Genomic DNA, 14,048 nt, shown 5'->3' with positions numbered 1-14,048 from the left:
ATGATGGGAAACAAAGCTTGTTGAAATCTCAAAGTTTATCCCATAAATCAGCTCTCAGCCTAATCTGTCTCCACTATAGGGTTTGATCCTTATGTAAGCCAGTTCCCGCCAAAACACGATTATATATATATATATATATATATATATATATAGATGTGAGTCATTATAAGGACAAAACTTCTGCAAATAATAACTTATCATCACACAGTTATGAAAAACGTTCTCAACATTTTGACTTGGGCTTACTTAGTCTTACAAGCTCATTATTTTTGACTTAATACCTTATCGTTTCGATAAATTAGTCATGTGAGAAAGAAAGTCATAATTATAAGTTAGAAAGTCTCATCAATGCAATATAGTTATTATTATAATGAGTTACAAGGAATTCGGTTCTCTTAGTGGCAGGAATCGGCTTCCATACTTTCTGGATGTTTTATTGAAATTCTTATTTTTTTTCTTTGACCTTGGTAATTGGATTTACCTGAAATGTGAGTGAGTCACTCTTTAAGCAGCCCAAGGACGCGGAGCTGACACGGTATCGATCCGCAGGTATTACTCCTTCCTGCAGAGCCAAGGTGAGAGCGTCCATCAGGGAGAACAGATCAGCAGATATACTCTCTCACATCCCTCCGTCTGTCTGTCTGCCTGCCTGCCTGCCTGCCTGCCTGTCTGTCTGTCTGCCTGTCTGTCTGTCTGTCTGTCTGTCTGTCTGTCTGTCTGAACACTCCCTCTCGCTTAATCACTCTCTTCCTCCCAGCTGTTTCTCTCTCACAGTCCTCTCCCTCTCCCTCTCAGCTCGACAGATGCAGATGCTCCAGCTGTCAAAAGGACTCTTTGTTATTGCTCTTGGATGTTTGGACTAACATAAAAGTAGAATCCTCATATTTCTGCAGTAAATCAACATTATCTGTAACACTGCCTGAAGAAGTCTTTTTAAGTGACGTTGCTGAGCAGCAGAGTTTGGATAAAGGATATTTACGTTTTTGCAAGGTTTTTTTTGTTACCCTCATCTGCCCTGCATCTATCTGAGGCCGGTTTGTATCTCAAACAAAGGCTGGTTCTTGCAGAAAGTGACATGCAAACCGGAGTGAATTCATAGACGAGCTGCGGCTCCGACGCACGCACGCACCGTGTCCCGCAGGCTAAGCGCGGTGCTCCGGGAAGAAGACGAAAACAACAAACATGAAATCCAGGAGTCAGGACCAGAGTTTGTCTGACTCCAGAGAGCTGGACAGATCATACGACCCACTCACAGGTATCAGTGTCTGTCCTCTTCACTGCTTTCTACTGACCTGGCTGAGGTTTCAGTGTGCGCTCATGAGAGTTTGATTTGGTTTTTCCAAACAGTACCTAACTGGCAAGGACAGCAAACGACTTCGGGTCATTTTAATAGCTTTTAATATGACTTTGCTCTGTCAAAAACAAAAATAAACACAAAAAACAGCCACCATTGTTGAATTATTGTTTAATATGATTTTTGTATGTTTGCTTTAACCTGTTAAATCAATATCATTGGGTACTAGGAAAGTTGTGATTGGAATTTCCATTTTTGTATTTTTATTTCCTGATATTTAATAGCTTTGATGAATAATACATTGTAAGAAATATTAAACAGCTCGATCTGATGAAAATGATCATAATTCACAGCTCTAAATCACAAATCCATGATATTAATGCTGGTCATGTCAAAAGAAAATGTTCTTCATGCTCTAAAAAGTAGGATTGTCCTTGACTAAAATAAATATGATTTGATTATTATTATTATTTAAAACTCATCATTTTCATTAACTGATCTGTAAAACTGAGTTTCTGCACAAAGCAACATGCAATATCAATACTTCAAATATTGAGTTTACCTAAGAAGTACTTATCAGAGTCTGGGAAATAAATGATTCAAGATGAAAAAAAGACATAAAATGAAAATAGCTTGCTAACCTGAGACAGAATGAGCAAATGCACTGTTTCAACAGTTAATATTAAAGGGGAAAACGCTCTTACTCAAATAAAATAAAAGCTGGTGAAAAAAAACTAATAATTTGTGATCCAAGTCTGAGGTAAAACGTTTTTACTGCTGTGCTTATGATGACTAAAAGTTGCTACAAAGTTATGCCAGGTTAATCTTTGTTCTTAATGGTGTGTTCTAATACACCATTTGGCCATGGCCATTCATGTTTTCTTCCAAATGAGTTTGAAAATCTTCGTGCACACTAAACACAAAATACACACATATTGTGAGTAAGTCACCTACATAAAATAACTGTAATAACATCTTTTTGCTATGAACATATTATCGGTGCTAATCTGCCACTTTTAGTCCTACTAGCCCATGGAGAAATTGTGCCCTTTGCTACTGAGGAGATTATTACAACAACAAACACATGCGGAAAGGACTCTGACAAAGACAAACAATCACCTACCAAAACTTCTCCTTTCATCTTCAAAGCTCACATTGAAGAAAACAGGATCTTGCTTTCAGTCCGTTAAAGACGCAAAGTGGTGGTGTACTCGAGACCCTTGTGGCCAAAAAGATTATTACAACAACAAACTATAATAATAACTTTCAAAATGTTCTCCTTTTAAATCTCTTTAAAAAATATATCTTTACAAAAACCTTTTCACATGTTTCTTAGTCATGAAGATGAAAAAAACTACAGATAAGACCTAAAAAATGTATTGTCTTTTATTCTAAAATTTAACTTTTAACTATGTGTGTGTGTGTGTGTGTGTGTGTGTGTGTGTGTGTGTGTGTGTGTGTGTGTGTGTGTGTGTGTGTGTGTGTGTGTGTGTGTGTGTGTGTGTGTGTGTGTGTGTGTGTATGTGTGTGTGTGTTTAAAGTATAATTGGATCAGTAAGGCTTCTCTGTTTATCAGACTATTCAGTCTTTTATTTTCCTCATGAGTGCTTTAGGAAGTCTATTCAGGGATTAAGCAACACACCATTGGTCTGTTTTTATCACTTGGTTTAGTCTTTATTGTCACACATCCCCAAAAAGTTGATTCATTTAAAAATAAACATGTAAAAACACTTAAGAGCGGCACAGTTCTGTTCCTCTTTAGTTTGCAGGATATTCCTACACCACTGTTTAGAATGCACAGATGGCATACAGCTGTATTTATTGGCTGATGTGTGTAGCTGGCACAATAGCCAGCGAGATATCCATTCAGCAACAGGTTAACCAAACAGTGAACAGGTGCATGAACAGTGAGGCTTTAGGGGCCGTTCACACAAACACGCCTTTTTATTATGGAGGGAAACGCATGGGTGCTGTGGTGTTCAACAACCTGAGACACAAACTGTGTAACTGCAGTGTTTGCTGTTTATATCTGTTGTATCTGTACAGCAGTCATGTCAAACGCATTGATGAAGGAAGCAACAACAGAGCTCAAGGTGGAGAAAGGCTTTCCAAAATACAATTTAATGATTCATCAGCTGCATTTAACTGAGCAGTGAGTGGTGTAGCGGGCTGTGCTGTAAGAAGAAGATAAACCTTTATTTATCCCACACTAACGGCCTGTCCACACGCTTCAGTTGGAAGCTTCAACGGAGATGCTCCCCATTCACTTTGAATGGGGTGACGTCAAGCTTTGCCGAACTGCATCGTGGTTCCGTTGCTTCGCTTTGCCTGCGTTGCTCGAGGTGAAAGTAGAGAAAAGTTCAACTCTTCAAGCGTTGACGGAAGCGCCAGCCAATCAAATCCCACTTATGCAAATATGCCAGTACAAGTGCTAGCCAATCAAACCGCGTGAATGTAAATATGCTGGGAGAGCCATAGCGCGGGTCATTTCATGAGACGCAAGACGAATAATTGCATAGGGAATCACCCGGTTTTATACGACTCATACACAATAGCCATCCTAGCTACCAAATCGGCGTCCATTTTTGCAATAGTAGACAACCTGAAGATAAAAATGTGTAACTGCAATGTTTGCTGTTTATATCTGTTGTATCTGTACAGCAGTCATGTCTAGAAAGCGGGCTTTTTTGCTTTGTGTGTCCGGGGCGGGAGATTAATGGGATATGCATATTTAGAGAGGTCCAGAGCGGAGAGGCAGCCAGTCGGTCAAGTGCCTTGCTCAAGGGCCCCTCGGCAATGCCCAGGAGGTGAACTGGCACCTCTGCAGCTACTAGTCCACACTCTTTAATATTATTATTTTTCGATTTGGTCAGGACGTGAACCAGTGACCCTTTGGCTCCAAGTCCCTACAGACTGAGCCACTGCTGCAGTAAAGCTGCTTGTTTACTCCTGGCTGTTCATACATTATAGACTGAATTCATCAAGTCATCATATGACATCTATCCCACTCGTAGATAAGCTGTCTGAGCATGTTATGCAAACTACGTGCTCAGACAGCTTAGCTTAGTGGAGAGAGGTGGACATTTCCCGGCTCTGGCATGTCTTGTATTTCGATCTACTGCAAAACTGTGTAAAAACTAAATGTTAAATTGTTAAATATGTGGGACTCCACGCTCCTGCTTAACCCTTCTCATATGTTTGCCATGTGTTGATCTTACTCAAAGGCCTTTATACAGGTTTGACAAACCACACTATGACCTTTTTCATTTTTGTAAACACTATAGTGTGACTGTCTTTTCAAATGTTTTCACTTGCTGTATTGATACTGATGTTTTACTATACCATATATATATATATATTGATATACTATATTATGACTTGTTTGCAAAACTCGTCAGCACTGACAATACTGCATTTATACAACATTGTACCATAGCTAAATGTAATGTTGCAGATGCCAAAGGGAATTGACAGGATGGAGGAAGAGTGTATTAAGATTAATGTTGTATAACAAATGATCAGGGCTGGTGCTGTAACCAACCAGTGTCACATGAGGCCCAATTGAAAATAATCTGTGTCCATCACTGGGAGGCTCACTGTCAGTGGAAGAGAAGAATATATAATCTGAACAATGTCCTCTCTTGCGATTATTACTTTCACAATTATTATTACCACTATTACTTTCACATTTCCTTATTTATTAATTCTCTGCTAAAATATGCTTGATTTTTCTTATGAGCTCATAGTCAGGAACATTTGGGAAAAAGTATTTTGTTTTATAGGACTATGGACGGCAGCAAGATGTGGTTACACTGTGGATTTGGATGGTTTTGAGAGAAATGTGCTTACATTTGAGAAGAAAATAAAACCCCACCAGCTGTCACATTCAGAATCTTTAATCCTTATACTGTGATTAACTAAATCTCCTTAATTCGAGATTCAAACACTTCATTTCTTTAGAGTTTTGCCTTATTGAAAGCCCAAAGAAATTTGAGGTCTAGGAAAGTCCGTAAATACTCTGACTGATTAATTCTCCCTTCAACATGAACTGAAATGCAATGCCAGTCTCTTAAAGAAGATCTGCCAAAGGACTGAATATCAGACTTTAGTTCCTGTGTAACTTGATGATGTGCTGCTTCTCTTCAAAGCCCATTTCTTAAAATCTCTCAGTGCCTTTCACTTTACTCCCTCCAAGCTTAAAGTTAGTTTGCACTGGTGGATGAAAGTGTCTTGAATGTGTCAATAACAGCAGGGAAGGGCGTATTGATCCACTCAGAGGGCTTGCATTTGTTGAAATTGATTTGATGATCAAAGTCACCCACAGGGTCTCCAGGACTGAAGAAGGATCTCAGCTCCTGCTCAAATAACTCAGTCAGAGTTATCCATCAGTTCAACCCTAGAGGCGTTCAATGATCTGTTAAGTGGGACAGCTGAAATGACTGCTACTATCTGCCACACAGAGTAAAACACAATACATAGTTTGCATTGTTACATCATGCACAAAGTCCTTTGTATTGGCTGACAGTGCATATTTACATTTTGTCCAGCTGGCTTATGATCTTATATAACGCTTCAAAGGTCTCCTATGCTATATTTCAGCAATATATTGTAGGGCAATATCTCTACAAAACTTGTCTGTGAAGTGTTTTGCTCAAAAAACCAAACAGATCACCCATTGCAGCATGCCTCATACCCCTCTATTTCAGCCCTGTTCCAGAAATGCTGATTCTGGGACTGTCGTTTTAAATCTGAGCTGAGCTGAAGCTGGCCACGCCCCTTTGGAGCGTCATGATCTCTGCCTGAAGAGAGATGTTTCTAACAGAGAAACTCAGCTAAATGCTGCCATGATTAAACACCATATGATGTTCCAAAGCACATCCAGCATTATTTCTGAAACACTTCTCAGTGTTTACCACTAGAACAGAGACATTATATGTGTTATATAAACAACAACTCTAAGTCCCTCCTGCAGACATCCTGCTGAACACATAGAGACACACAGAGCTGCTGTGGAGGGGATTCAGCTCGCGACTGTATATGGGGGACGATAGGTTGGGACGTGTCACGTAGACGGGATGTTGCCAGGAGTTCAATGTAAAGCCAGCCCACATTTCTGATATGACGTCATAACCGAAGCAAATCTGGATCGGCTCGTTTGTACCGCCGTTTTTAGAGATGTGGGTAAGGAGGAAAAGAGAGAGGGTTGTACTTTCTGATACTTTGTGAGTGTCCTTACACACCGGGGACACATATTTATGTATAAAAGACATCAAAAAGTGCATTTTGCATCATAGGGGATCTTTAAATAATGCCTGGTTCGCTCTAAATGTTTTGCAAAGATGTCACATCAAACAGCTGCCCTAAGAGAGCTTTTTCATGACTTGGAAAATATGTATATTTATATCTGCTTTGTACACTGGTCGCGTCTAAATATATCAGCTAGAAAGACATAAAACAGCAGGGAGGTCTGATGTTGTTTCTGTCGTCCTGCAGAATGGTTCTCTATTCTTACAAAAAAAGGCTGTTTGTGTCAGCATCATCAGCTATTTGTGTGTGTGTGTGTGTGTGTGTGTGTGTGTGTGTGTGTGTGTGTGTGTGTGTGTGTGTGTGTGTGTGTGTGTGTGTGAGAGAGGCTTTGTTTGTTTTTCCCTAGTTGTGCAGCTGCTGTATTTGTTAGTTTGATTGACATATCCTACACATAAAGGCAGAGCAGCAACTGGTTTGTTCCCACATTAGGAAATCACATCAATAAATTATGTTATTTACAGAAGCAGAGAAACATACAAAGATGTTTTTCAGCTATTTTTTTTTATATGACCTTGAGCGAAACATTGTCTCCCTGTGTTGCTGTACTCAAGCTGTTTAGCTGTTCAGACGTTATGTGTAAATATGTGTTTCAACCTGTAGTAAAGCTGCTGTTGTAAGTAAGATGTAGTCCTTATTTAAGTTACTGAAGACCAGAGGCTGGAAGTAACTAAGTACATTTCTGTCAGACAACTCACGTGTTTCTTGATATGTTTATCAGAAGCAGCATATGGTTTGAGTTTGGCGTGGAGCCTCATTGAGTGATGATTATAGAACTAGCCCCCCGAGCCTACAGCTGGATGCTGGGGTGGTGGTGGGGCAGGCGCGCAGCAGCACCGTGGAGGCAGCGTCAGCGAGGCAGAGCCAGATCTGGCAGCTTAAACAGGGTGGCAGATTTAGGAAATTGTGTTTGGTTGGTTGTAGGGATGAGGTGCGCCACGTGTAAATGTATCATTGATGCTCGAGTTGACTGCCTGAACTAGCTTGCAGGCTTCACCACATTCACTAAAGTATTGTACTTAAGTACTTCAGTATTTCAATTTAATGTTATTTGCACTTCTACAATTTAGAGATAAATGGTGTATTTCTACTCCACTACAAATATGTAATACCTTTAGTTACTTTACAGATCTGGATTAATGGTAAATATAATCAGCCCTTAAATCAGACTTTAGTTCACCTGGAGTAAATCCAGCAGCTACCCTGCAGTATACAGAGCCATTCAAACTAGCTGCACCTTTACCAGCTCTGAGAACACTTTAATGATCAATAATTATAAAACATATCAGAGATATTATTCTCAAATGGACCAATCAAACAAAGACTATTTTTACTATCTTTACTTTACTTTAAGTACATTTAGATGAGAATACTTTCTACTTTTACTTGAGGAACATTTTGATTGCAGGAATTTATCTTGTAACAGAGTATTCCTACACTCTGGTACTACTACTTTTAATTAATTACAAGATCTGAGTACTTCTTCCTCCTCTGCTGATGAACATTTTCCAATAAAATTTGTCTGTTGTCAAAGTTGCTTGACAGATATTTTGGACTAAAACAGTTGAAAGCCACCACAGTTTCTAACACTGCTGGTGGTGTGTTATTTCTTTTGTGTGTTTGTTGTAGAAAGGGTTTTAGGTAGAGTTTGCTTGCTTTTGGTAGCTTTTTCTTTAGTTAAATATGCATTTTATTTACATTTATTTAATGTAAAAAATATTTCCTAAATGTATTCTGGGTGTGTTTATTTGGCTTTCACCTGGTAACACCTTCGTGGTTCAGTGTCACAGAGAGGATGTCATTTTGGTGGCCAAGTGGCTCCTGTGTAGCTGAGCTTCTCATCTGTTCATTGCACTTAAATCCCTCCTGATTCACTCCGGTTGCAAGGGTTCCAAACCATTGAAACCTTACAAAGACCTTAAACTTGCAAACATAGCCTTGTCATTAGAAAAACAACCTCTGAGAACTTATAATGAGAAACTTTCTTAAAATAATAACATGCTTTTTCCCATTACATTGGTGGAAATCGCTTCCATACATAGTTGTTTCCTGTCTGTTTATCTTCTTTTCCTTCCTGTGACTTTGAGGCTTTAAAAGTTGGAGAACTGTACTCCGATTGTAGTTCAACACTGCCCTCTGGTGGCAGAAAAGGACACATACAGGTCCAGACTTGGCAAAATGTTTGTTTAAAGGTCACCTATTATGCAAGATCACTTTTTCATGTGTTTTATACATAAATGTGTGTATAGAGTCGGAACGTTTCAAGAAATCTCACTATTTGTCCTGAACATTTAAATAGAAGCCTGTCTGAAAATGAACCGATCACATTTTGGCCACTTTGTGATGTCACAATCTTTTTTGGGGTTGTGCAACCATTAGCCAATAACCAACCATGGTAACATCTGCCCACCTTATCACCTGAATCTCCTCCTTTAGCAGCATTGTGTTGTTTTAAACCAATCACTTCTGCAAAGGCGCGTGGCCAGCGGCAGCTCATTAGCATTTAAAGCTACAGAATCAGCACTTTGGGGGTTATGTCATTCTACAATGCATGATCTATTTGGTATTTAGAGCCAAACACAGTGATTCTCTGTAAATATCTGAGACATATGAGATATTGTTGAAAAAGGGTATAATAGGTGCCCTTTAAGCTTTTGTCAGCATACAGTAGTTTCACTTCACAAAAAACTAAAAAATAATTAATTACATAGTGATTCTGTATTCAAAGACACCTTCTAACTTTCCATAGCCTGTCTGAAACATGTAGGTCACACTCTATGTATCTCCAGTCATTTCTTCAGCCATCACATGATGGAAGCTGTCACAAAGCTTTGATCCAAGTCAGGTCAGCAAACTCATTTGTGAGCATTAAGTTGTGTGGAAAAGTGATTCAAAATATTTACTTGTAGCTTGGCCAGCATTTTATCCATCTAACATGGTGTTCCTAATGTTGGCCACTCTATCCGCCTCTAATCTGTGCTGTGATTGGTTGTTTCCAGGTAATCCACCATCCAAACCTAACAAAAAGACCATAAAGCAGCGCCTCCTCAAACTTCTGCCCTGCTGTCGCTCCGGCTCCAGCTCCTCCATTACGCAAAGCAAGTGACACACACTCCAGTATCACTTTAATAAAATAAACAGTTTACCTTACACTTACGACTTTTTTCAGGCGTCTCATGTGAGGGAGTAACTATTTAATGTCTCTCTCATGCAGGTAACATAAGTGATGATGATGAACTGTCAACAGTGCGTTACCGACCGGAGGGGCTCGACCGCCTCGTGCAGCAGACCAACTTCACCAAGAAAGAGCTGCAGGTCCTCTACCGGGGATTCAAAAACGTCAGTCAAAGATTTGTGTCAACGTTTGATTTGTGCACTCTTTTTTAAATGCATTTTTACTGACCATATCTTATGGAGTGATATTGAATTATATTTATGAATGAGAAAGCCGGTGTGTTTTCCGTTTACAGATATAATTTCCTGTTCCTTTTCATTTCGCAGGAGTGTCCCAGTGGTGTGGTGAATGAGGAGACTTTTAAAAGCATCTACTCCCAGTTCTTCCCTCATGGAGGTCAGTCAGATGCTATGGAGGCCCTTGTCTGCCAATGAAAAAAAAGCTGAAAACTAGGAGTTTGGTGAAAGTAAAGACTGCTTTGTTTTTCTAAAAAGAATGACTTGCCTATCACAAAAGAATTACTTAGAATAGAAAAATAAATGGGTCATTCTCTAATTGTGAGTTACAGTAAAGGTTATTCATCATAATGACTATTAGGGTCAGTTTTTGTTCATCAAATTGGCAGAAAAGACCTTCCATAAGGTCATCTTCATCTATGTCATATATTTAATCTTTATTCAACATCTATTTTCCAAGGTTCTACCAGTATTTTTCTGATATCAAATGTAAAATATCTTCCATGTTCTAGCTTCATTGGTAATAATTTTGAAACACAACACCATATATCCCTGTTTTATTCCATACTCTTAAATTGCATTCTTTGGATCACTCTTGATTCAATTCCTCACTTTATTTCCCCTTTCCATCCAGATTCAAGTATGTATGCACATTTCCTGTTTGAAGCTTTTGACACCCAGAACAATGGATCGGTCAACTTTGAGGTGACGTCTCCCTCCCTTCATGCTTCAGCCATTAGTTTGCTTTCCCCTTCTGTGTTTCCCTCCTTTATGCTCTGTTGTGACAACTCTGCACTTTTAAAGGAAAAATATATCACAAGGGATAGCTACTTCAAAAAAGGCTTACAACTCTGTTAATGTATTGCTAAGCACATTGTAACTTCTTTTAGTTACTGTTATTTGTTTTCTAGTTCAGAGTCTATACTACCATAGGTCTACTGAATTGAATCTCTACCTAAACACACCTGTTCATGTGACGTATTCACTGGCTTTGCCCCACAGTAAATTAAAACGTACAGAGACCAAGAAAAGTGTAATCTTTATAAGCATTTGTTAGTTTTGGATGATGACTGTAACACATTTCTTTAGCAAGACAAAGAACAGCACAAGAACACTGTTTACTTTATTATTTAACTTCTCATATCCCTCTTCCTTATTTTACTTCCCTGATCCTCCTGATTTTATATTTACCTTTTGAATCACTCCTACAAGCACTTTCTGATCTCAACCATGGCTCTGGTTTCTTTTCTCTTGTTGTAGGACTTTGTCATAAGTCTGTCCATCATCTTGAGAGGATCCATCAACGATAAACTCAACTGGGCCTTTAATCTGTACGATCTCAACAAAGATGGCTGCATCACCAGAGAGGTACATGAACCTCTCTCTGTCTCTCTCGTGTTATATTTGCAGCTCTGGGTGGCGCTTAATTAGCTAAACTTTCCCTCCCTTCTGTTTGTCCAGGAGATGACAGACATCATGGGCTCCATCTATGACATGATGGGGAAGTACACTTACCCCTGCATGAAGGACAATGCTTCCAAAGAGCATGTGGACAACTTCTTCCAGGTAAAAGAACCTGTTCACCACCACCTTGAGTTCCTTTGGCAATGTTGGACTTGCAATTCATTATAGCAATGGTTTTAACAAAAAATGTGTTTATAAACTTTATATATACTGATTTATTTCCCACCATACTTATTTTGCTAAGCATTTCACATAAATCCATTGTAATATGCTGGTACAACATGGTGTGGATTACTCCAGAAATTGAGTTTGGGATTTTTTCCTCGCCATCTTGAGGTTTTTTTTAAAGCCAGAAGTGACAAAAGATGGTGGAGCCAGGAAGGAGCTAAAGTTATCACATAGCTAATGCTAGCAAAGTTCATCTGTAATTTGCGTTAACTCTAATATTGATCAGGATGCTAATTTTGTCTTACAATAAACATGCTTAAAACCAAATATAGCTAATATGACGACAACGAACAGCCAGCTCCTTGGAGCGTCTTTTAAACAACAAAGTGCTGAGCAACGCTGTGAGAGGGACTTAAAAAGATACCCATGACCTAAAGCATAACCTGCTTAATTGTCTTTAATACTAAAAATGGGACATTCATTTACAAAATGAACATCATGTTGTATTAAAGAAGACTTCAAACTAATGTTTAAAAGCTTAATAATAAAAAGTCTACTGAGGTAATATATTAAGTAAAAGATTGGCTAATGTTCTGATAGACTTCTATAGAATCAGACTTATTTCGGACCAGGAAAGGAAAAATTAAGGCACCTATGTATTGGCTTCACTTTCAGGTTTCCGCTCGGTGGCAAGGCTAAAAGCGTTCCTGTTTTCTTTGAAAACAGGAACGCTTTCCCTTTCCCTTTGAAAAACCTCTTCCTGTTTGTTGCATTTTTTAGAAAATGGACAAGAACAAAGATGGAGTGGTCACCATTGAAGAGTTCTTGGACACATGCCAAAAGGTCTGCTGCGTCCAATCATTTCAAATGCACACTTAATGAATTTCCATCTGCAGCTTTTTCCGGAGTTTAACCTTGTCCCCCTGTTTCATTATCCAGGATGAAAGCATCATGCAGTCCATGCACATGTTCGACAATGTGATCTAAATGTAGGAATTCGTTTTTTCTCTTCTGCGTGGAGGTCATCTACAGTTCTTCAGCCCCCAGAAGGAGTGATCGGTGCTCCTGGATCCTAAACAGAGCGGTGCCATGTTTGAGGATATCTACCCAAAAAACACCTCTTTTCCTGAAATGTGTTTATCAAAAGTGTGTGTACAGGAAGGCATCAAAGGTGTGGATACTGGTGCTTTAACATCAGTAGACTGGTAGCAGAACGATATGAACAAGCGTATTTAATGCAGAAGAAAAGCAGCTATAACAATAACAATGGATGAACAGATGTAAACAAGCAGAGGGCCTCTTTACTTATTAACTTATACTTCCTCTCTTGCATGAATGAATGTGTGAACACAAGAGCAAATTGAACAATGCTCAAAATGTTGTAGAAAATGTAAAGTATCACTCACTTTTTGTACTTACAGTTTTATGGACGGCTCTGATGAAGGGATGACATTTAAAAACAAGCAATAATCTAGTAGTAACATGTTATTACATCTGTCCTCACTGTTCCTGAGATATGACTGTTCTCACCAATCACATCTATTGTAATACCGTATACTGTGTGTGCATGATGTGTCTGACTGTTGAAATGTTGATATATTTTGGTAAGAATGATAAGGTTGAATAAAACGACACAGTTGCTATGCAAAAGTGGTTTAAAAGTGTTTTTTTTAAATGTCCATGGGAAACATTACAGCCAATAATGTCATATGGTCAATCTCATAGCTCTTATTTGTCATTTCCTCGCTCAAACCAGAAGTTATTCTGGTGCGACATCTTAAGGAGCGTCCGATGGTGCTTATGCCGCGTTCCATTTACGTCGGAGGTCGGAGGTCGGAACTGGGAGTGGACGCTCGCAGGAAGGCTGTTGTATTTGCTCTTGCGGAATACCAAAAACTACAGAACAAATACGCAGTCCACTTGAAAAACTTTAAAAAGTCCACATAAATAGAAAACTACAGACCTAACACACTGTTTTGAAACATGTATACCAATGTTTAAGGCCGAATCTAGTCAAAATATGTATGTATGTCATATTTTTTTTCAGTATCATATAGCAAACTATTTGGAACATCCTTACAGTATTTTACACTAGACTATTTTAAGTATTCCAACAAAGCAAACCTTGAACGTTCGCCTTGTTTACAGATTTAGCAATTACCTCGGGTTAGCCATTGTTAGCAATACCGGTTGATAACAGCGGCCCTGTCATATTTTGTGCGTACAAATATCGTAGCAACATATCTTCAGATAGAAGATGAGCGGTACTTTATGTACAGGTCATTTAATGCGCCAAAAATAATACTGAAGAGCTACCAATGTTAGGTGATCAACGTGTTTACTTAGTGTTTAGGCGCTGGGCAGCCATGTTGTGTGCGAATTGAAAGTTGAACTGGGGTATGGCGAG

At 39.0% G+C, this 14,048-nt stretch overlaps 1 protein-coding gene across 1 annotated transcript; it reads left to right on the top strand.

Annotated features, from left to right (window-relative positions):
* The first annotated feature begins 791 nt into the window (after positions 1-791).
* LOC134864786 (Kv channel-interacting protein 2-like) lies at positions 792-13,291 on the top strand. Its single transcript, XM_063884028.1, has 9 exons — positions 792-1,255; positions 9,598-9,696; positions 9,813-9,937; positions 10,100-10,169; positions 10,644-10,714; positions 11,270-11,377; positions 11,471-11,575; positions 12,422-12,484; positions 12,581-13,291. The coding sequence occupies exons 1-9, from the start codon at positions 1,183-1,185 to the stop codon at positions 12,626-12,628; spliced, it is 762 nt and encodes a 253-aa protein (XP_063740098.1). The 5' UTR covers positions 792-1,182; the 3' UTR covers positions 12,629-13,291.
* The last annotated feature ends 757 nt before the right edge of the window (positions 13,292-14,048 follow it).

The sequence above is a fragment of the Eleginops maclovinus genome, chromosome 5, assembly GCF_036324505.1.
Source record: "Eleginops maclovinus isolate JMC-PN-2008 ecotype Puerto Natales chromosome 5, JC_Emac_rtc_rv5, whole genome shotgun sequence".
In the NCBI taxonomy this organism is placed as follows: Eukaryota; Metazoa; Chordata; class Actinopteri; order Perciformes; family Eleginopidae; genus Eleginops; species Eleginops maclovinus.
Note: the sequence above shows the minus strand (reverse complement) of the source record. Positions and strands in the feature narration are given on the sequence as shown.

Bases quoted from the DNA above. Each gene is read 5' to 3' on its own strand.
- LOC134864786 (XM_063884028.1), top strand. From the start codon at position 1,183: ATGAAATCCAGGAGTCAGGACCAGAGTTTGTCTGACTCCAGAGAGCTG. The intron at 9,938-10,099 runs GTCAGTCAAAGA...TTCATTTCGCAG, and splicing joins TCTACCGGGGATTCAAAAAC to GAGTGTCCCAGTGGTGTGGT. The intron at 10,170-10,643 runs GTCAGTCAGATG...CTTTCCATCCAG, and splicing joins CCAGTTCTTCCCTCATGGAG to ATTCAAGTATGTATGCACAT.